The sequence below is a fragment of the Xenopus laevis genome, chromosome 7L (genome assembly GCF_017654675.1).
Source record: "Xenopus laevis strain J_2021 chromosome 7L, Xenopus_laevis_v10.1, whole genome shotgun sequence".
NCBI lineage: Eukaryota > Metazoa > Chordata > Amphibia > Anura > Pipidae > Xenopus > Xenopus laevis.
Window position 1 is genome coordinate 98,674,378 of NC_054383.1, and position 23,820 is coordinate 98,698,197.

The following is a 23,820-nucleotide window of genomic DNA, read 5'->3' on the forward strand; positions in this document are numbered from 1 at the left end:
ATAAATTATTTATCCTTATATTGGAAAGTGGTTGTGAGCGGGTTCAGCTGGTTAACCAATCAAGGTCTAGTTTAACTTTGGCTAAATATTTTTTATATTGGCTTCCAGCTTGTGTTTGCAGTTTGCTAGGAATAGGACACCAGTGTTCTCGCTCTATTGTTTTTTGTTTGTTTGTTTAAAGGAACAGTTCAGTATAAAAATGAAAACTGGGTAAATAGACTGTGCAGAATAAATAATGTTGCTAATATAGTTAGTTAGCCTAAATGTAATGTATAAAGACTGGAGTGAATGGATGTGTAACATAATAGCCAGAACACTACTTCCTGCTTTTCAGCTCTCTAACACTGAGTTAGTCAGCGACTTTAAGAAGAGCCACATGGGACATAACTATTCAGTGAATTTGCAATTTATCCTCAGCAAATTCAAAAGCAACAACTATGACCCATGTGCTGCCTCCTCAAGTCACTGATTGGTTACAGCCTGGTAACCAATCAGGGGAAACCAAGAGAGCTGCAAAGCAGGAAGTAGTGTCCTGGCTATTATGTTAGACATCCAGTCACTCCAGCCTTTATACATTACATTTTTGCCTAACTAACTATATTAGAAACACGTTTTATTTTGCACAGCCTATCTATTTACACAGTTTTTATTTTTACACTGAACAAATCCTTAATGCCCATTATGAAATAAAGATCATATTCACATTCTAGCAAATACCCTCATGAAGTAACATTACAAGACTATTTTCCATATTGCAAAACATACAAATGTGATATGACATGATGTTATAACAGATCGATTGCACGATTGCCTTAATAACAACAGCCAATGCACTACAAGACCAAGGCAGTAATTACAAAAAGCTCCAATATGAATGCGGAAGAAATACTGCCTATGGAAACTACAGTGCTTCCTTTGGTAAATCTGTCTCAGTTGTTTTATACAACAAAGACTTATATTCATTGTCATTTATGTTTTCACCCGACTTATTGTGAAAGCTCACTCGTTTTTTTTTTTTAAATATATTTGTTTACACACAGGCAAATGCACCAAATCAGGACTATTGCTCAAAATTCATTTGCATAGTTCTTTTGATACAGCATACGCCTATGGCAGCATTTGTACTCGAAAATCATCTTGATTTCAGCTGAACTGTATATTGTGTTGGTTTTATGACTGCCATCTAACAACATAATGTTACCATAAATACACATGGCATTGTATGTTGGAAAAATAGAACTTTCATGCAATTGCTTCACATATAAAGCACTAATGGATCACTGTTTTATTATGCTTACTAACTCCCCCACCCTCACCAGTAGTCAGAAGAGTTTGCTTAAATAGAAATTATGAGTTGAATAAAGGAATCCTACCCTTACCCCGGCTGCAGTCTTTTTTTCTGGATTTTATATAAGTTATTACCTGGGATTGAAGGATTCTCATGGTTTAACTCACAACCTTTGGGCACCTCTTAGATGTCAGATGTCATCTCCCATAACATAATTTCAAAGCAACCATTCACAGGTCTCCAATAAAGACTTAACTGAACCATGCTTGATGATATTGTCCTACAGTGGTTCTCCAGCTGGAATGATCCTAGAAACACTGATTCTGTGGAAGGGTTCCTTGAGAATAATTTAGATTGAAGATACACTGTCTTGATCTATATTAATGGGCACATGTCCTTTCTAAAATCAATGGACCTTTTTACTTCAATTCTTGGGCTAAACAGTCCGAAGCCCAGTACTAAAGGATCACACACAAACTGATATATTCTGAAAGGGCCTAATAAAGTTTCATATTCCCAATAACAGCTACCAGCCAACAAGAGGCCTTTTACATGCTCATTTATATTCTGCAGCTATGTGCAATGGAAAATAAACTGTATCCCATAAGTAACACTGTTATTAATGGCATACAAGTAAGCAGCATTTCAGTACTAGATTGGCTCATAACATACTACAATAATCCATGTTTAGAATTGGGTGCCGATATGATTTAGAATTGCATTCACTTACATAGGCAATGGAGAGGTAGATTACTTATGGATGTCATGGAAACTATCTGCTAACACCGGGGAGCATGGCTTTGGCACATTAAGAGAATCCCTGATTTCTTCAACATCAGCAGCACTCTCACTGCAACACGAGGCATCACTAGCGCTACAAACACTAGCAGGGTGAGTACTAGCATGTGCTGTTGTTTCTTCAGTTTCCTGGGAGTTGGGTTCTGCAGGCGCCGCAGCCTTCTCTTCTGATACCCTACATGGGAGGAGAGACAAGGCATACTCTGCAATAATGTCACCAAGATCTAATTTACACGCTTGGTCAAATTCGGTAAAGCCAACATTTGCATTTGCCTCACAAACCACAAAGGATCCGTTATCTTGTAGAAGGAGGTCAATACCACATACATCCATACCCAGAATGGTGGATACTTGAATAGCTAACAGTTTCCCTTGTTCACTAAGGGGGCACGGGATGCCAACCCCACCTGTAAAACAAGAACATAAGAGTATTATTTGCACCAGGGCATGTATTATGCAGCATCATGTAGGTACTTAATGCTCAACAGTGGAGCTAAATGGATCAGGTTTCTCCATGAAATGCCTCTTTGTCCCATGTCCTGTTTCCTACCACTTATGTTATTTTAATACAGTTACCTAAGCAGCAGTTGCTTTGCATCCTGCCATCAGTGGAACAGCGCAACATCGACCCAACCACTCGTCCTCCAACAATCACCACACGGACATCCTTCCCATGAGACTCCTTGACATACTTCTGAAAAAGGTAGGGTGCATCATGGCGCACCAAGTGGGATATATCCAACAGGTGGTGCTTATCTCTTGCAAGAAACACTGCTTTTCCTATAAGAACAAGAGAGCATTCCTAAAGTCAAATACTTGGTTGCATTTACATGTACGATAAACACACAGTACAATAGCATACAGGGTTCATAAGGTAGTTGTGTAAAGGCACATTGCACTGACCAACTGGATATTTAAATAAAGTGAAGCTTACTTTAGGGCTCATTTAATAACTAAAGTACTATCTTGCACAACCAGATTTTTGCTTTCATTTTTTTAAACTTGTACTATACTATTTAAAGCTAATAGGTGACTGGTTGCTACTGACACTTACAGTTTAGCATCCATGTTCATAAGTATTTTTCCCCAGCTGAATAAAAATCAAAGGTTCTCAATGTCTAGGGGACGGTATGTTCATGTCATTTCTTGGTAAATGCGATCGAGAGTTCTGTAAAGTTTCTTGCTAATCTGGCCTTAGGGGGCGCTGATGCATTTTCAGCTATGGATAATACTTCATTTTGCCTCTGCTGTATTGTAGTCATACTGATATATTCATTAACTGCAATTCCAAATAAATGCACGGGCTGATTCTCAGCCTGTAGAAAAATGCAGCCTGAGAATTAGCCCCTATGCCTTCTTTATTGCCTGCACCCTCAATCGCTTGCATAGGCCAAGGTGCAGGCACATGTAGCAGATTTCTGTGCTAAAATTCATACTCACACATTTGGGCCTCCAAATCAGCCGTGTGACATTAGGCTTAAAGGGGTTGTTCACAGTTAAATTGACTTTTACTATGTTATACAGTAGAATGGCCAATTCTAACCAACTTTTCAATTGGTCTTCGTAATTTATTTTGTACAGTTTTTTTAATTATTTGCCTTTTTCTTCTGACTCTTTCCAATGGAGGTCATTGACCCCATCTAAAAACCAAATGCTCTGTAAGGCTACATATTGTTATTGCTACTTTTATCACCTATCTTTCTATTCAGTGCCTCTCCTATTCATATTCCAGCCTCTTATTCAAATCAATGTATTGTTGCTATGGTAATTTAGACTTTAAACTGGAGAGCTGCTGAATAAAAAGCTAAATAACTCAAAAAACACAAATAATAAAAAATAAAAACCAATTGCAAATTGTCTCAGAATATCACTCTTTACATCATGATGTAGAGATTTGCTGGTTCCAATACAACCTTGAGAAAGCAAATGCCTTGTATCAAAGTGCAAATAAATATAGCCACTATATGATAAATTGAGATCCACAAATGAAGTTTCCACTCTAATAATGAATATGGAGCATCTGAACAGAAGTAGAACAGCACGGGGTTGCTATGGCATGTAGATATTTTTTTCAAGCTAAAGTCAATAATGATAACCAGTGTAGGTTTTTGGGATATTCTCAGAGGATTAAATGGATGAATCTTACTGATAAGTCCAGTTTTCCATTAGAAAAGAGATAATGTGCTATCATTCATCATTCATTGACTGGCAATTTGCCATCCTATCCTAGGGATTTCCCCATCTAACATGCTTCTAGGTCTAGGATATTGCTGCAAGGCAGGTCCGGACTGAGAATTAAAATAGGCCCTGGCATTTCAGGTACACAGAGGCCCACATAGAGGCCCAAACAGCTCCCACCAGCCCACTAAATACTGACTTTCTATGGGACCTTATAGCAGCCCCTCTGGCATTTGCCAGAACCCACATATTGCCAGTCCGGGCCTGCTGCAAGGGCTGGAACTACTCATAGGCTTGGAAGGCTTGGACGGCTGAGGGAAAGTTGATGGGGGTGGCTGAGAGGCTGACAGAGAGTTAGTTGCAGGGCGTTGGAGGGGGAACATGGAGTTGATGAAGACTGAAGAGCCTCTTAAAAACTCTAAATACCTGCCACTCTAGTTGTTCAAAGGTTAACAGTAAGGCTGCAGCATCCCCTTAATCACCCAAGATTCCTCCCCCTCCTTCGGGAATTTCTTTTGGCTGTTGGCTCATGAGCATGCTCAGTTCTTCTCAACTCAGATTAATAAACACACCCTCCAGTCTAGCAGCCAATGAAGAGATGGCATTGCTGTTCCCATAGAAACTCTTCTCTAGCTCTCTGCTCCTATTTTTAAATCCTAACCCCCTTTCTTGAGCTTGGCTTAACCATTACAGTGCTCAATCCAAGCAGGAATTGTCATCATAGTAAATTATGCCTGTGTTAGCCTGCCTTCTTCAATTGCACAAACTATACATCACATATGTGCTGTTGGCAGATATAAATGCACTGATGATGTGTCAGAGGGAAAATGGACCCTGGGTGAAAGCTGCTACAGTATTTGATGGTGCTGGCAAATGGAGGGGATGTATGCAGTAAAAATAATGCCATTTTGGTGAGGGAGATGTGCCCAACTTAGGAAAATGTAGGCTTTACATGTCCTTTAAGGCTAATGCCAGATAAACGCTGGCTTTGTATGAAGAGGCAATTTAAAATCATGGGATGGCACTAACTACAGGCCCATCTTGTACAAATTAAAGGCAGATTCAAATGTAGACACTTCTACATGACAATGCATACAAACAATTTGCTGTTTAATATGGCAACTCTACACATAGGGGCCGATTTATTAAACCTCGTTTTTGTTATGGTCGAGGGAAAAAAAACTTGAATTTTTAGAGATTTATTATACCCCAAAGCTGCTAAATCTGAAAAAAGTTCAGCTAAAACCTAAAACAAGGTCATATAGAAGTCAATGACAGATGTCCATGAAGATGTTTCTTGTGATCTGCACTGGTTTTTGTCCGATAAACTAATAAATACAGTTGTGACAGCGAGTGTTTCGGAGCATCAATTCAAAAAACCTGTGCAATTCCAATGACACACAATTCTTTTGCAACGTTTTTCGTACCAACTGTTTCAATGATTTTAGCAGATTTAAAGCATGGTGATCCAAATTACAGAAAGATTCCTTATCTGGAAAACCCAGGCCCCAAGCATTTCAGATAAAAAATCTGCATAAAGAAATATTAATTACCTTGATGTCCTCTGGTGTTTTTTACAACTACGGGATACCCTAAAGGCTCTGCTGCTTCTATCATTTTCGAAAACTCATCGTGGCCACCTACCAAGAGAAAAGGTTTAATGTGAAAATTATGCTTACTGAATAACAGTTGCCCCGGTAATGTGTTCACTGGCCCAATTACAAATGCAATAGTACCAAGCCAAGAATAAAAAAGCATACTCTACAGTTCTATCTGCAGTGAGATGCCTAATACTAATATACTATAAATTACCAAAGAAACACTTGCTTGAATTAAATAGACAAAAAAAGAGGGAATAGATCAATGCACATTCCTGGCCCCATGTTTTATTTATTCAGTCCATTTATCCTGAAATTCATTATACGTTTTCACAACCTCATTGCACCCACGCTTTATGATTTGAAACTTTCCCTTTTTTGCTAAAGGCAGTGGCCAGCTCCATGTTGTAGCTCCCATCATTCTCAGATACAATCAGGTGATCCCAGTAGAATAACTGGGATCACGTTTTTAAGAGTGGTTAGAATCATACATTTTACCATATAAGATTATCCCAGTGGTGACCAATAAAAGGGCAAACATTTAGGAGTTTTAACCTTGAAAGCAAGCAAGTTGCAGGTAAAACCTGGACCCTGTGAAAATGTATAATCAAACAAAAGAATTCTTCATGAATCAGGTTAAAGTAAAGGTGGCCATATATACGGAGAGATCCACTCGTTTGGCGATGTCGCCAAACGAGCAGATCTCTCTCCAATATGCCCACCGGTGGGCAATATCGGGCTGATCCGATCGTGGGCACTAGGGCCCAACGATCGGATCCTAACGAACAGGAACGGGCGGTCGGATCGCGGACAGATGCGGCCGCGATCCAACAGGATTTTTAGTTCCATCCGATCGAGATCTCGGCCAGATCTCGATCGGGGAAGCCCATACACGGGCCAATAAGCTGCCGACTCGGCCACCTTTAAGTGTAGGACTGAGTAGACCAGGGATGACTTTGATGCAGTTGGCCAGCTTGAATATATTGCAATATACTGTATGTACAATCTCTCTCTCTCTCTCTTTCTCTCTCTCTCTATAGATATATATAGTGTTAGACTCCAAGCTCCATTTTCCACTCAAGACAAATTGGCTTCCTCTGGATCAACTAGCAGTTAAGCAAGTTATATACAGATTTAAGGTTGTCTTTTTTCAACCTACTATGTAAATATAGATTGCACACCCTGCCACTACTGCATATGGTTTCCATGCTTTAGGAGGAGATTTATCTGTGGAGCTAGTTACTTCAAGTTATGCTACTGCCTTCCAGGACTACTAATTCAAATAATCCACTAAGGATACTTCTTACCTTGCTGACCCTTTCGTCCTATCTCTGCAACATATCTATATTGGAGGGTGGAAAAGAAAATGAAAGCCCAGGCTCCTTAGCCATGGCTGGAAATGCTGCAGTCACTTCACTGCAAATTTGCCAAGCTGTTTTAGAATAAACCAATACCTACAGCAGCAAAGTGCACACTGATGTTATTATATTCTTGCAACATTCAGTTCTTTAACCTAAAATGGTCATAGAAAGGATATATTTTGCCTTCAATTTACTCTTTAACCCACCTCATTCTCAGAACCCAGTGGTCTCAACCATTCGTTTATAAACTAGAGAGCTAGAGGAAAAATATAAAGTCATATTATTTCCTGATAAATTTCATAGAAACTTACCATAGGAGAAGGTGTCCGGTAAAGGTATGCCATGGCCAGCTAATTCCTGAAATGTCCAGAACTTATTTATGCAGTTTAAAATGGCTTGCGGACGATTAACAAGGCGACAGCCAAGTTTCTCAAGATGCCTCAGTACAGTTATATCGCTATCGGACTGCACAGTTGGTGTTGGCACCCGCACCAGTATCACCTGAGGGTAAGCAGTCACAGTCTTCTGGTTAATTTGCAAGCCTAGAAACAAAAGTTATAAGAAATTAAAGCCCTTAAAATTAATGAACAAATAATTTCAAACCAAAACAGAAAAAACAAATACATGACCCAATTTGTAATAAAGGGCACATTGTTTGCCTAAAGGTGGCCATACACGGGCTGATAAAAGCTGCTGACAGACCTAGTCGGCAGCTTATTGGCCCATGTATGGGGCCCTCCGACGGGCTTCCCCGATCGATATCTGGCCGAAAGTTGACCAGATGTCGATCGGACGGGACTAAAAATCCCGTCGGATCGCGGCCGCATCTGTTTGTTGATGCGGTATGCGGTCCGCGATCTGACCGCCCATTAGCCATCGTTAGGATCCGATCGTTGGGCCCTAGGGCCCATGATCGGATCAGTCAATATTGCCCACCTCAAGGTGGGCATTTCGGGGAGAGATCCGCTTGTTTGGCGACATTGCCAAACGAGCGGATCTCTCCGCGTATGGCCACCTTAAGTCCTGTAACACATAGCAACCAAAGAGATATTTGCTTTTAAAGGAACAGTAATAACAAACCGAAAGTTTATCAAAGCAATTAAAATAGAATGTTCTGTTGCTCTGCATTGGTAACACTGGCATGTTTGCTTCATAAAGACCACTATAGTTTACATAAACAAGCTGCTGTCTAGCAATGGGGGCAGCCATTCAAACTGAAAATTAGTAAAGGTACAGGTTACATAACAAATAACAGATAAAACATCATTGTATTGAACAGAGTTTATCTGTTATGTGCTATGTAACGTGTGCCTTTTCTCCTTTTTGTCCAGCTTGAATGTCTGCCCCTATAGCTACACCACAACTTATTAATATAAACTATAATAGTCTTTCTGAAGCAAAAACACAGCTTTTACCAGTGCATGCTACCAGTATATTATATGTTAATAACTTTAAAACGCTTTCGTTTTTTTATATTTCTGTTCCTTTAAATGGGTAACCAGGAAGAGCTCCCTGCTAATTGGTTGCTATTGTTACTGCTTTCCACCAGAAGTGTAATTTTGGGGGCCCGGTCTGAAATTGTGTCACCCGCTATGCACCAAAATTGTCAGTTTACCTGCGATTTTGTGTGCGTCACCCATGTGAGCAAAATGGGGAATTGCTTCCTCTATAGTTACAGCAACTTTTGTTAATGGATCCGCACACACACAGTTTTCTGCAGTAGGGGAAGTGCCCCTTTCTTTATTTTATCACACACCAACATCAACGTTTCAGGGGGGGGGTACACCCTCTCTTGATGTTGGTGGTGTGATAAAATAAAGAAAGGGGCACTTCCCCTACTGCAGAAAACTGTGTGTGTGGGGATCTGTTAACAAAAGTTGTTGCTGCTGTGGGACCTTGCCTACGGGGGTCCAGCACCACTATTGCAGAGTGAGTTGACTACAGGAGTGTGGTTTATTTAATACATTCCTCTATAGTTACGCCACTGCTTTCCACCTTATACAGTATTATTATATTACTCCCCACGGTGTATCATTAGCCTAAAGCATCCTGTACTTTTTTTCTCTTTTAGCCTTAGACATATGGCACACTGGGCATAAAATGCTCACCAACCAACATCTCCTGTCATTCATATGAATGGAAACGTATGCCCTCAGATTTCAGGCTTTCAAAATGAGTATGAAGCATACACTGCAATACAAGGAAAGTATTCAGATATCACCCTGCATTGCATACTCACAGGTGCAAATGGGGTATTTTCTGTAAATCTCTCTCCCATTAACATCTCTTTAATACTGTGGCCCATTTGAATAGAGCATGTACACTGTATAACACCCTTCTGTTGTGCTTTATTAGCACCATGTATAAAAGATCTGAAGAAAATAATCCCTTCCTTTGTATGTTCAGGAAAGCATCACCCAGTTGGGTACCTCTATGCCTGCAGATACAGTACAATGCATTAAGCTGTGCAGCACAAACATTCCATGGCTTTGATAGCTGCAGCAAACTATAATTACAGCAGTATGTCACTTAATTCCTTCTGACATACTAATAGCTGCATATGCATAAGTAATGGCAAGAGAATCACTGCGCATACACTTTGCTGGGCAAACTGCAAGCTTCCGTGCAGTGACATCTAATGTGCTGAATCAATATTTTCAAGATCATTTATGACAGAAGGAAAGCTCTAAACTAGGACAACATGTCAAGAGAAATAATACTCCCTGTGCTTAGGAATCTATGCTTCAGGCTTGGAATGCAATAGGTAGGTGCAGCTGTTAATACATTATCTAAATATCCAGGAAAAATATAGCTGAGAGGTAGTTGTGTGTTCTAAGGGGTGGGGGACTGAACAGCCAAGCAAGGGGCAGATTTATCAAGAGTCGAGGAAACAATATTCTATCGCCAGTGAAAACTAAAAAGAACAGATGTGTGGATGTGTTATTTGCTGTAAAATATTCCAGCAGCTTGAAAAACCTCTCACTGCTTCTCACAAGGTGTCTGAAAGATGACGGCCCACAGGCTGAATGGGAAAGTCATGAGAAAGCTTTGATAACTGAGCTAGATTCAGAAAATCAACATTTTTCATAAGTGTGAAAAAATTTGATCTCTGATGTCAGAGACTAACAAAGAATATAATTCTCACACCCTCCAGACAGGCAGTGTCAGACTGGCCCACTGGGATACCAGGAAAACTCCCGGTGGGCCCAGGTGTCAGTGGCCCTCATGCTGCTAAACTTTTGGCCAATTTCATGGCCATTCCCTTTTTCTATGAGAACAAAGAGGCTAAATTGATGGAATAATTGATTATAGTATGTAAAGAAAACAGACTAGGAGAATAGAGGTTGATTGAGGAGATGAAGAATAATAGTAGTGAGAGTGGCCACTGGTCTAAGGTTTTTGGGTGGGCCCTGGTCTAAGGTTTTTGGGTGGGCCCCTGGTGTCCCAGTCTGACACTGCAGACAGGTATGCTCTATGTTACCTAGGAATAGCTTTATGAGTTTGTATTGTCAAGTCTCTGGTGACTTTTAAATATTGTGTGTATATTTTACTCTAAGGTAAATGATCCTTTATACAAGTATGGGATCAATTAAGCTCCGATATACGGAACTGTCTCCCATAGACCCCATTTTATCCAAATAATTCTAATTTTTAAAAATGATATCCTTTTACTCTGTAATAATAAAACAGTACCTTGAACTTGATGCCAACTAAGATATAATTAATCCTTATTTGAGGCAAAACCAGCCTATTGGGGTTATTTAATCTTTACATGATTTTTATAGTAGACGTGCTTGAAGATACAAATGACAGAAAACCCCAGGTCCTGATCATTCTGGATAACAGGTCTCACACCTGTATAGTGTTAAGGGAGTCCTCCACAGAAAAGGATAAACATTTTTTTCTTTTGGCTGCAAATATAGGTATGGGATCTTTTATCCAGAAACACGTTATGCAGAAAGCTCTGACTTTAGTGAAGGTTGTCTCCTATATATTCCATTTTGATAAAATAATGACATTTTTTAAAATGATTTCCTTTTTCTCTGTAATAATAAAACAGTACATTGGACTTGAAGATATAATTAATCCTTATTGGAAAACAAAACAATTCTATTGGGTTTAATTAAAGCTTCAACTACTTAACATAAGGAGATCCACCAGATCCACCTTATCTTGGAAAACTCCAGGTCCTGAATATTTTGGATAATGGGTCCCGTACCTTTACTTTTACAGATAACTTTAAAACCACTAAACTCTAGGCAGTCTTCATACTCAGCCCTGTATACCTTCCCTGGCTTCCCAACATAGAAAGAAAGACAAAAAGGTCTGCAGCATGTAAAAGTTTTTGAACACGGCGATTTTATGACCCCCATCCCCTAAATACAACGTTGATTTTACAAAATTTGGCAAGTTATGGAAAGTTTGAACACATTTCTGGTAGCTTTAGGGTCCGGTTTTATGCATTATTACAGTTGAGACCTAGACTGAAACTGCCCTCATTGTTCACACCTCATACAAAATGCTGATGGGTCCAGGCCCAGATTTGTGGCAACGCCAAAAAGGCCCGGGCCTAGGGCAGCACGATTTCAGGGGCAGCATGCCGCCCAATCTGCCAATGCACTGCAAATTTTCTAGTTGCTTTTTCCATACTGGACGCACGCAGTCCTTTGTGCCATCAGGGAAAGTATGCGCACGCTTGCGCTCCAGGGGGTCAGGGCGGAAGGACACTGGCTGGGCCTAGGGGTGCCGCAAAAAGAAATCCGGCCACACCAGCACTGTGTCAAATGACTTCAATTTTTCACATATGAGTGATAAGTGATATATCCTGCAGTGAGAACCAACCACTTGTTTTTTTGGACATGGTATTGTGGTAACATGAGTGTGGTTTTAAAGTAGGTGTGGCTTAAAACCAGGGAGTGGCTAACTCTGGCTTCCATTATCGGCCCTCCACCATGTAGGAGAATTCCTGCCCTCGGTACCACAGAAGTTGGACAGCACTGCAGTAATTGATCTGATGCTGATCCAATCCCAGTTAAGCATAGACAAGGCCAGATTTCATGAGCGGCGCCCCTAGGCTGCGCGGTCCTAGCTCCCGGCCCTGTGGTCCTAGCGCCATACCTCCCAACTGTCCTGTTTTTAGAGGGACAGTCCCTTTATTGACAGCTCAACCTGCAGTCCCTCCTTTTTACTGGAAAGTCACGTTTTTCTCTGCACTGAACAGCCAGTAAAAGAAACAAAGTTTCTAATTGGCCTTTGGCAGAGAGCCCAGAACAGCCACAGTTTCAGATAAGATACTTTTGTAACAATTTCATGATAAGCAAATAAGTAATTGTAACAATATAAGATAACAGGTGCTTTGGGAGAAATTAGACTCACAGCTTAAAGGGCAATTAACCTTCATTAGCAAAACTGTAATAAGTGAAAAAAAACCAGAAATATGTTTAAACTTTCATAACCTGCCAAATTTTGTAAAATGAACATGGTAATTAGGGGGTGTGACCACAAAAATAGGCGTGGTCAAAATTGCCACGCTAAGCGCGGCAATATTTTTGTCCCTCTTTTTAGTTCCAAAATGTTCGGTGGTATGCCTAGTGCGCCCGTACTACCATCCCCAGTGCGAGGAGCATGGAGGAGGAGCCGAAGCACTGGGGAGTTGCGCCGCCCCAGTGCTCCTGAGAAAGCATGCCGCCCCTAATACTTTGCCGTCCTAGGCCCCGGCCTTTGTGGATTCGCCACAAATATGGCCCTGAGCATAAAACACATGTATAAACATTTAATAAATAAACTACTTTTAGCATAAGCAAACCTTATAGGTACATATGAGTTTACTATCTTTGCTGCCCCTGGAAACATGATATTTAAAGGTCATCGTGTATATACCTATTTCCTCAGGAACATAAAAAAAGAAATAAGAACTGAAGTCTCTAATTTCTACAAGACAAGAAATGCTGACTGACAAGTTTCTTTCCTTTTAGATTGGCCACAATGGATAGTTTAATCCTAGGGGAGTTCAGATAACCTATCTCTCCTGCGTGCCCCACAAATGCATTTTCCTTACTCAGCGATTAAAATGACTAAGCAGCATGAATACATTTATCTCATTGTTGATACAAAGCTTCTACACAACTAGATTATCCAATTAATGGCAAATGCATTCCTAAGGGCTATTCCACACGGGGAGATAGCGACACGTTTGCGGTCGCGGCGACAAAGCGCCGCGACAGTCGCCACGACCGGCGCAGGCGACAGTTTTGTATGGGCGCCTATGTAAAAACGCCTGTGCTAACCACACGAGGCGATGCGCTTTTCAACAGTCGCCTGAAAATGCCTCGCCAGGCTTTTTCAGGCGACTGTTGAAAAGCGCATCGCCTCGTGTGGTTAGCACAGGCGTTTTTACATAGGCGCCCATACAAAACTGTCGCCTGCGCCGGTCGCGGCGACTGTCGCGGCGCTTTGTCGCCGCGACCGCAAACGCGTCGCTATCTCCCCGTGTGGACTAGCCCTAAAATGCTAGCCAGTCTACTACAGGTATGGGATCGGTTATCTGGAAACCAGTTATCCAGAAAGGCCATCTCTCCATTTTATCCAAGTAATTCAAATATTTAAAATGTATTTCCTTTTTCTCTGTAATAATAAAACAGTACCATGTACTTTGATCCTAAGATATAATTAATTCTTATTGGGAGCAAAACAATCCCATAGGATTTATTTAATGTTTAAATGATTATTGAGTGGATTTAACCTATGAAGATCCTAATTATGGAAAGAAAACATTCTGGACCTGTTCTAGACAACAGGTCTCATACCCTACTCGGGACTCTGAATAACTACCTGGTAGGCTACTGTAAAAATCCACGGGCAAAAGAATTCTGTAGTTAAGAAATCGGAACATATTTTATGTTTAAAAAAAAGATGCTGGCTCCAACTGGCATTTTAAAGGAGCAAATACTGAGAAAATGTTCAACTGGTATTTTGTAGAACATGGTTATTTTGCCAGTAAACTCACACTGCACTTATCTAACCATATGCTTACTGGAAGAACCCCTGTAATAGTAATCCATACCAATCATCAGATGTTTCCTTTCAAACAAGTTACAAGTAAATGCTACCTACTAATTGGTTGTTATGGGTTACAAGACCTAGAATAAACTTTTGTCGATTTTAGTACAATTCCCCTTATATGTTAAAACAGTAAATCTATTGTCGGGCCCAGTATTCTAATGTTATGTTAAGCACCTGAGCTGGCAGCAAAAATGGAAAAACTCTGGTAGCTTCAAGGGGATGCCCAGGACTATAAGATCTATTATCTGAAATGCTTGGGACCTGGGACTATCTGAATAAGGGATCTTTCTGTAATTGAAAACTCTATACCTTAAGTCTGCTAAAAATATTTCAAACATTAAATTAACCCAATAGCATGGATTCATGACAGACATTTAGGGGCAAATTTACTTATGGTCGAATAACGAGGGTTAATTAACCCTCGATATTCGACTGTCGAAGTTAAAGCCTTCATCTTCGAATATCGAAGTCGAAGGATTTACCGCAATTCGTTCGATTAAATCCTTCGAATCGTTCGATTCAAAGGATTTTAATCCATTGATCGAACGATTTTTCTTCGACCAAAAAAAAGATAGCAAAGCCTATGGGGTCCCCATAGGCTAACATTGACTTCGCTAGGTTTTAGGTGGCGAACTAGGGGGTCGAAGTTTTTTTTTAAAGAGACAGTACTTCGACTATCGAATGGTCGAATAGTCGAACAATTTTTAGTTCGAATCGTTCGATTCTAAGTCGAAGTCGTAGTTGAAGTTCGAAGTAGCCCATTCGATGGTCGAAGTAGCCAAAAAAAAAACATTCGAAATTCGAAGTTTTTTTTATTATATTTCTTCACTCGAGCTAAGTAAATGGGCCCCTTAGGCTCATGGCATACTGGAGGCATTTTTTCAGCTGGCAGAGAAGCGCCCATAACCTGCCAAGTAGCCTGCTACTGATGAAAGGCAGTTCCAACTACAATCAATGACAGGCTAGGGCAGTTTAAGAAGATACAGATTGACAATTTGGTCTTGTTAATGTTGTGAGCTGTGCATTATATACAGTATAAAGACCCTCTTTTCATCTACAGACGGGTAACTACAGGGGGTACAGATAATATAACTGCACCAAAGCCCAGGCATTTCTCTGGGCCCCTGGGCACAAAGAATAAATTCCGTCCCAATAGAAGTTGAATAAGACTACAATATAAATAGTGGCATAACTAGATGTTACTGGGCCCTAGAGCAAATTCAATTTAGGGCCCCAAAACATTAATAAGCTGACCTATTTTAACAAGATATATTAAAGTTTCTCATTATTTAGGGCCTTACTGGGCCCTCTACACCCTGCCCCCCCCTGCAACTACAGGGTCTGCAGTAACACCACTTGGAGCCTGCTGACGGCAGTAGAGGAAAGCTTCCATTCTAAAAAAATAAATAAAAAAAAAACACTGGGGCTGGTGAAGGTTGGAAAATTTGCATTGGGCCCATAGGTTACATAAAAGAAGAACTTACACTCGCACACCCTGGCCGTCCGAAGTCACACGAATTCCAGGTGCTAGGTGTTAGAGGAATTGGACAACCTCAAAAACAGCGTAGACACAAGACTTGTAATTGTAATATTTTTTTACTAATAATTTTTTTACAAGTATTGTTTAACACAGTTTTACATCAATACAAACAAAAGTAGCGCAAGTATGGACTGAAATTTATTTTTATTCGTTTTTATATATTTTTATAAAACGAACACAGTAATATTTTGGCACTTTTTTCAAAAAAATTTTTTCCTAAGGATTTTTTATGACTTTTTTTCTGGAATTTTTGTAGTTTGGAACAATTTTTCGTTCTGGCCTATATGTATGCACTTGCACTTTTTGTCATTAATTGATTGTAACATGTTTCACTAATTAACTTAATTGTCATGCTTTTAAATTTGTATGTGCACTAATATCCGGTATGCTTGAGAAAGGGGTCACGCCCGAAACGTTGCATCCGCAATTAAACGAGCAAGGTTAAATCCTGCTAGAATTATCCATGTCGTGCTGGTGTGTCTTGTGCCCATAGGTTACATCACATTCAGTTGCATGTTACAATGTACTGGAAAACATAGGTTAAAGGGGACCTGTCTCCCAGACATAAAAAGCTGTATAGTAAAAAATCATTTTTAAATTAAACTTGAAACCAAAATTCTTTTTTTTAATTAAAACATCCATAAATGTTATAAATGCTTTTAAAAGTCTCAGTTGTTAATCATGTATCGCCTGCCCCTCCACTATGCTTTAGGCCCAGGTATCAGTGGGCCCTCATGCTGCTAGACATTTGGCCTATTTCATGGCCATTCCCTATTTCTATGAGAACAAAGTGGCTAAATAGACTAAAGAAAAAAGACTAGGAGAATAGAGGTTGAGTGAGGAAAGGAAGAATAATAGTGGGATGAGAGTGGGCCTCTGGTCTCAGATTAATTGTGGGCCCCTAGTCAAAGGTTTTTTGGTGGGCCCCTGGTGTCCCAGTTCAACACTGTTTAGTCAAGAAATTACTTTCACTTTCCATTTTGCTCTTCCTATATGTCACTGCCCTCCCCACATTCCCCTCCCTCCTCATCATCTAATTGTTTAGCCACAGCATGGTCAGGTATCCCATTCTGGCACATAAACAAGATTTTGGGATGATGCAAAGCTTTACCTTAATAAAAGTGTCAACAGAATGGCACCTGCCTGCGAATTTCAAGACTAAAAAAACAAGAAAGTTTATTTTGCTTGACTAACACCACAAAATAGGATTTGGAAACATTTCTTAAGGTGACAGGTCCCCTTTAAGGGCTTCTATGCCTCTGGTAGGTTGCCACTTCATTGGTGTAGCTTGCCCCCCACCAACCTCACTAGTGGGCCCCAGTGTTAAATGTGGTAGATAGCAAGCTGGGGCAGTCACATGTCCTTGCCGGGCCCCTTCTATTTGCAGACTCCCCCAGTCCTGGGATCTGCTCCCCACTAGTTATGCCATTGTCCATTATCTTTTCTGCCGATTCACTGCCCATACACTTGGCTGCAAAATGTTCACTATATACTGTTTAATATTAGCAACACAAGGATTAGTACTGCATGAATGCACATCATATGACATAGAAAACAGTGCATTCTGCATCAGCATTTATTAACGGTCAACCCGGTAGCATCAGCTTCATTGACAGATGTAACCTCACTGCCTGTTAATATTTTGATGATTTATGATGACACCCATAAGATGGCCTAATGGGATCGTAAGATGGGGAGGCATTGAGTACAACTTTGAAGGCATCATTCACAGGGGCGATCCTGGCCCCTCTGCCGCCTGAGGCAGCAGCAGTTGCTGCTGCCCCCCCTCCCCCAGAAATTAGCTCTTAAAGTACCAGGAGCAGCATTTTTGCTGCCCCTGGTACCTAGTGGGGCGCCGCCGCCTGAGGCGACAGCCTCAACTTGCCTCATTGGTGAAGCACCCCTGATCATTCATTACTGTTACAATGCACATTGTTTGTGATCAAATATTTTACTATATTCCCCTTTTTTATAACATCTTTTTGTTCACATGCAGTTATAACATTTATTATATTAAATATAAAAATCTAATAAGTTCTGTCCTTGATGCTCTAAAAGAACTGTAGCCTGAAAAAGAGTACCTGTGTGCCTTAACCCTCTGCATGCTGTATGCTGATTAACCATTAGACTGCTGGTAGGATGAGTGTGTGTGCTTCAATTACATTAACCCTTTTACTGTGCCTGGCATCTCTCATCACCAGTGTATCAGAAGTATGAGTGGTGGTAGCAATTTTGGGTAGTTTTGTGGGTGTTGATTGGTCTTTGGGGTGCGGTTGCGCTAGTTTAACCTGTGTGCAAGGTGAGAGACTGAGCTAGTGACCCCTGATCTGAAGTGGCATAATTGTGACAATACAGTATTTCTTCTAGTCATTTATTTTTTAGGCGTTAATTCACTTTAAATGTCCCTCTTAACGGCAGTCATTTGCAGCTTTGCTATTGGTTTCAATTCTGCAGTCGCTGCAGCAAGTGCTATGGTTTCCTCTATGGTGTTAGTCACATGCTACTCTCCATCACAGCAATGTAAAAATCATCTGGGAGAAACTGCATTCCTGGAAGAAAAGCCTTCAGCTCACTCTTTATAAACCAGCAGTCCTCCAATTGTTTTAATTAGGCCTCATAGTTTATCCTAGTCCACACCAGTTATTACATCTATATCTCTGCAAATATTATTGTTATATACATTTTAAACTTGCCTTTACAAAGTAAACAGCAGCTAGAACTAACTAAATTCCTTTGCAGGGACACTTACATTCAGACCTTATGCCTCCAGTTGGGCAGTCATGTAATTGTTTTTGCACTATGCTTGCTTGTTCATGGCTCCGAATCTGTCAGTATCTCTAAGACTGAGGCCGCATGGGTGTCACTGCAGTTTGCCTTATCTGATATAGCTACCTCAATGAGTCCTACTGCTCTGGCAGACAGGGAAAGGAATACCAATAAGAAAACCCCCCGTAATGCCACTTTTGATATAATGGGTAGACCAACAGTAATTGGCTGCTATGATGTCAAAACCTTTGGTATACACTGAGAAATAATCACGTGTTGGACGGGTGGATGCCTTCTCAGTTGACACTAATAGGGGAATGTAGTAAAAGTCGCAAAGAGCAAAACAATTTGCATATATAAGAATAAAAATGAGTAATATTCTTCCTTAAACTGTTATTGCATTGCGGATTTTAATAGCACATTGCCCACTTTTAAGAAGTGCTTGAATGTGTTGTAATCTTCTGGAGCAAATATAACCTTTTCAGTAAGTTTTTTTTTTTACATTCACTCCGCACTGGTGCAAACTAAAAAATCCGCAAACTTTCTTCCACTGTCGGAAGTGGTCGCTAAGCCGTTTACAGGTTTGCAAAAGCTATATTAAGTTTGCACAAAGGAAAATTTGTTCGGGCAAAGGCATAACTTTTCGCATTGCAAATATTTTTCCCATTACTACATTCCATTCCACAACTCTTTTAACTGTAGCAATAGGGGGAACTTGCTGTACATTTTTTGCCACAGTTTTTCCATTCTCACTCTAACCAAAAGCTGCCCATACACATAAAGGTCTGTTCATTTCATTTGATTGCTCGCCAGGAACCTATGTTCAGATAATACTGAATCATAGTGCCAATGCTGTCCTCACTCAATGGGACTTTCAAACCTGCTAGTTATAGATTGGGAAGGCCATCTGGAGGGCCTCATATATGGGCCGACTCTAAATCTAGAGTGACCCACACTTAAATCCTTTATCCACTACTTGTTTGGAAAAACATGGCATGGGAGCTCTCCGTGTGGGCTCAGTTACTTTAACTGAGAGTGGAATAACACCCGCTCCTGGTTATTAAACCGGAAATTCTTCTAGTGCAGAGAGCACAATTGCTCTTCCCCCCCGGACCTGCTCCTGCGCAAGAAGGTAAGCACTGGGGAGTGAGATGGGAGCCTCAGTCAAGGGGCAGGGAATCGGTCCAAAAAAGGTTGGGGACCGCTGCCTAAAGGTGGCCATACACGGATAGATCCGCTCGTTTGGCGATGTCGCCAAACGAGCGGATCTCCCTCCGATATGCCCACCTTGAGGTGGGCAATATCGGGCTGATCCGATCGTGGGCCCTAGGGCCCAACGATCGGATCCTAGCGTTCACCAAACGGGCGGTCGGATCGCGGGACCGCATCAACGAACAGATGCGGCCGCGATCCGACGGGATTTTTAATCCTATCCGATCGAGATCTGGCCGACTTTCGGCCAGATCTCGATCGGGGAAGCCCGTCGGGGGCCCCCATACACGGGCCAATAAGCTGCCGACACGGTCTGTCGGCAGCTTTTATCGGCCCGTGTATGGCCACCTTAAGAGTATTGTGTGATGGATTTGTATAACACAGTGGAGCTGGCAGGTACACTAGACAGAGAGTGTTTGGTTCGTATGAGGATGCTTGGCACATTGCAACTGATTTCTCTAGACAAGCGGCTCTCAAACTGCTTGGCTTCCCCCGCCCCAGGTGCACTATAGCAGGGTGGCTAATATAACAATGTTTTAATACAGTCGTTATCTTGTGGTGAACTATAGGGTTATGAGCTTAAACTAAAAAGGCCTAAAGAGACCTCTGCATTAGACAAAGGGGCAGTAACTTACTATATCTGAAGAACTATGTGGACACAACTAACATTAGTAGTGTTACATCTAGTGTATATAGTTAATGGGTCAGTTTGTTCTGCTGATACTGATAGCTTAAGCTTTTCTTGAAGCAAAACGGGTTTTCAGCACAGGAGCAGACACATTCAGCAAAAAGCTCCTGTGCAGGAATAGCATCCCACACCCTCTCCATTGCTACCCTGAACCACAGGCAATCATTATCATTTACTACATATAAACAAAATCTGTATGGACTACTGACTGTGTGGCTATATGTCCACCCCCGTTCCAACACTGCAGAGACCTCCCCTCTATACACACCATTACCATGAAGATGTGCCTCTGTACTGTATATGGTGTAGCAACAGTCAGAAAAAGCTGGCCGGTATAAGAATACGCATTCTTACTGGACAAAAAGATATCACTGCCTAATGCATAGCCACAGGACATCAGATGCCTAAACTTACTGAAGAACTGATATAAGAATTTCATTTGTCATCTGATCCATCTTTAAAGTATAGCCAAACGGGCAGCACGCTTTGTGCAAACAACTTGATAAACCAATGTCAGCAGGGGCGTAACTACAGAGGAAGCAGACCCTGCGGCTGCAGGAGGGACCAGGAGGTATAGGGGCCCCATGAGGCCCTAATTCATATACAATAGAAGTTAAATAAATATTAGTAAAACAGGTCGACCTCTAGACATGCTCCATTGCTGTGGGGGCCATTAATATCTAGTTACGCCACTGAATGTCAGCATCCTAACACACACACACAATCACTAGCAGTGCAGGACAATTGCACACAGACTCACAAACTTTTTTCAGCAGAATATTGCTACTCTGTGTCTCTGTATGCAGCGTTTCTAACTGAAGATGGAATCCCTTATTATCTATCTATCTATCATCTATCTACTGTATCTATCTACTGTATCTATCTATCTATCTATCTATCTATCTATCTATCTATCTATCTATCTATCTAGCTATCTATCATCTACTGTATCTATCTATCTACAGTATCTATCTATCTATCTATCTATCATCTCATCTAATAATACTGTTGATAGTATCTCCTTATTCTTTACACCCTTTCCTAAGTAACAGACATGTCATGGAGTGCAAAATTGAAATCACAGGCTGTTTTCCATATTTAAAACATCTCATGCAAAACAGATCAACAGAATTAAACCCAAACATATTGCATTCATTTGGTACAGCTGATGTTTCTTTAACACAGTGTTAGTACCCATGATTTATTTACAGCTGTGTTGGAACTACACTTCCCAGAAGCCCCAGCAGACAGCAGAAGTGTAGTTCAAGCAGAGCTGGGTTGAATGCCATGCTCTCAGGTTCCTTACCCAGCTGTCCGTCAGTGACAGTGAGGGCAATTTGATCCATCAAGACGAAAGTGAAGTCCACATTGTGATCAGCGCAGCGCTTCTTCAGAGCCTCCAGGATGCGCATCTGCGGGTAATCGTCCTGGATGTGTCTGTCCGTGAGGAGCCACAGCTGGGAGCACATTGCCAATGGCACACACAGAACGCCCACTCGACAGCGACAGATAAAGAAGCAGCAGCAGCAGCGGCGGCCAAGGTCAGGTTCTTCCCGGCCTGTGTCGAACACTAACCCTTCACACTGCGATAACAATCGTGCTGCATGAATTGAGTGAGTAGGTGCAAGTGCGCCATGTAGAGCGGGTAACACACGCGGCAGTCACTGTGCAAGCCCTGGCGCAATCAGACAATCGCTAGAGGCGCCCAATATTCCATTCATAGCATAAGATCATTTATTGGAGCGTTTGTTGGGGGTTAAAAAGGTAAAAGCCAGGAGGCGCCGGTGGCAGAGTGTTTATTGGCTGGGGGAAATGTCCAGCCTTATTATTTGAACATTTAAAGGACAGCTTGGATCGTGCTGCTGCTGCCTCCTGGGTTGCAACCGTTCCCTGCAGCCTGTCAGAGAAATCCCCAGCGCAGAGCTCTACCCAGCTTTTTACCAGCGAGGTTTATTGGCCAATGATCGGCCGGGAACAAGGCAGCCAATCAGATTTGGGCAATGACAATCTCGAGACCCCGATCGGGCCAATCGGGAAGCTCGGATGCGAGCGAATGTGCAGAAGATTCTCTCTGGGAACCAGCTCTGTCTGGATCCCTCTTGACCTGTTCGTTGCCACGTGAGTTAGTGAGGGGCTTTCATGTGACTGTTAATTGCCCCGGACACGGCTGCCCCCATTCCAGACTCCCAATAGAAAACACGTGTGTGACCTTCAGTCTCCTCAGCAAGTAGACTTGTGTAAATCACGATGGATAGTATGAAGTGCTCTTACCTGCCCTAATAAAGGTCAAGCTGCACCCACACTTGTAAGGGAATATCGACTAAGCGTTGGAAGAGGTTCTGGCCATTTCATCATATTCCACAATTTTTTGGAAAAGATAAAAACCCTCAGTCCTATAAATTATAACAGTAATGTACAACTATCTGAGGTCATACAGCCAATTTATATTGCTGCTTTTCTCTCTTTGACTTCTTCTAACTCAAGATCTGGAGCAGCCGAAGTACAGCAATGACATTTCCCATGGATCCTTGTTTAAATAAAGAATTCTTTGGTCTTGACTGATCAGTTCTTCTCTAGAATAATGAGATCTTCACTTACACTAATAACATTTGTACTTGTTTAAATGATGATTAGCCATGCATCCTTAATACTTGGTGCTATACATTACAGAAAGAAAACCTTATCTTGATTTTAGATTACAGATCTGTAGTCAGGGCCAGGCCCGGCAATCTGTGGGTTCTGGCAAATGCCAGAGGGGCTGCTATAAGATCCCATAGAAAGTCACTATTTAGTGGGCTGGTGGGGGCTGTTTGGACCTCTGTGTGGGCTGATTGGGCTTCTGTGTACCTAAAATGCCAGGGCCTATTTTAATTCTCAGTCCGGCCTGGTCAGGGCCCCATCTGAGAAGGGGGGATAGGCAAGAATTTTGTCATGGTCCCATGGGGGGCTTTAGACAACACACAACCCTCCATTGTCCATATTTGCAGAGCAAATAGGGGCTTGTTATTAAAAGGGCAGAATTGGGGTAGATGAGAGGCTTAAGCTGATGTTGTCTCTTTGGACAAAACTTTTTAAATTGGGACACCAATCTACTACTATGTACATAATCATATAATAACCCAGACCTTGCCAACAAAAGTAATATGCAGGTCTGAGATTTCTGCTGCTAGCCCTGCAGAGTCCAATCACACAGGCAGAGGTAGCTCTTCCTCAGGGGGACATAATGAAAGTCTCCTGTAACCTACTCTATTCAGTTATACCAGTAACGGGAAATTTATGTCAGAGTATACTTAGTAGGAACTATTATGTTGTGCAGTAGAAAGCATAGC

General features: G+C 41.4%; 1 protein-coding gene across 1 annotated transcript; it reads right to left on the minus strand.

The window, feature by feature from the left end:
• Nucleotides 1-599: 599 nt before the first annotated feature.
• On the minus strand, nt 600-22,913 carry LOC108696583 (N-acetylaspartylglutamate synthase A). The gene is made up of 5 exons (XM_018226081.2): nt 21,798-22,913; nt 7,535-7,765; nt 5,818-5,904; nt 2,663-2,866; nt 600-2,493 (listed from the first exon to the last, which is right to left on the minus strand). Exons 1-5 carry the CDS (start codon nt 21,958-21,960, stop codon nt 2,039-2,041), a joined length of 1,140 nt encoding a protein of 379 aa, XP_018081570.1. The 5' UTR covers nt 21,961-22,913; the 3' UTR covers nt 600-2,038.
• Between the last annotated feature and the right edge of the window lie 907 nt (nt 22,914-23,820).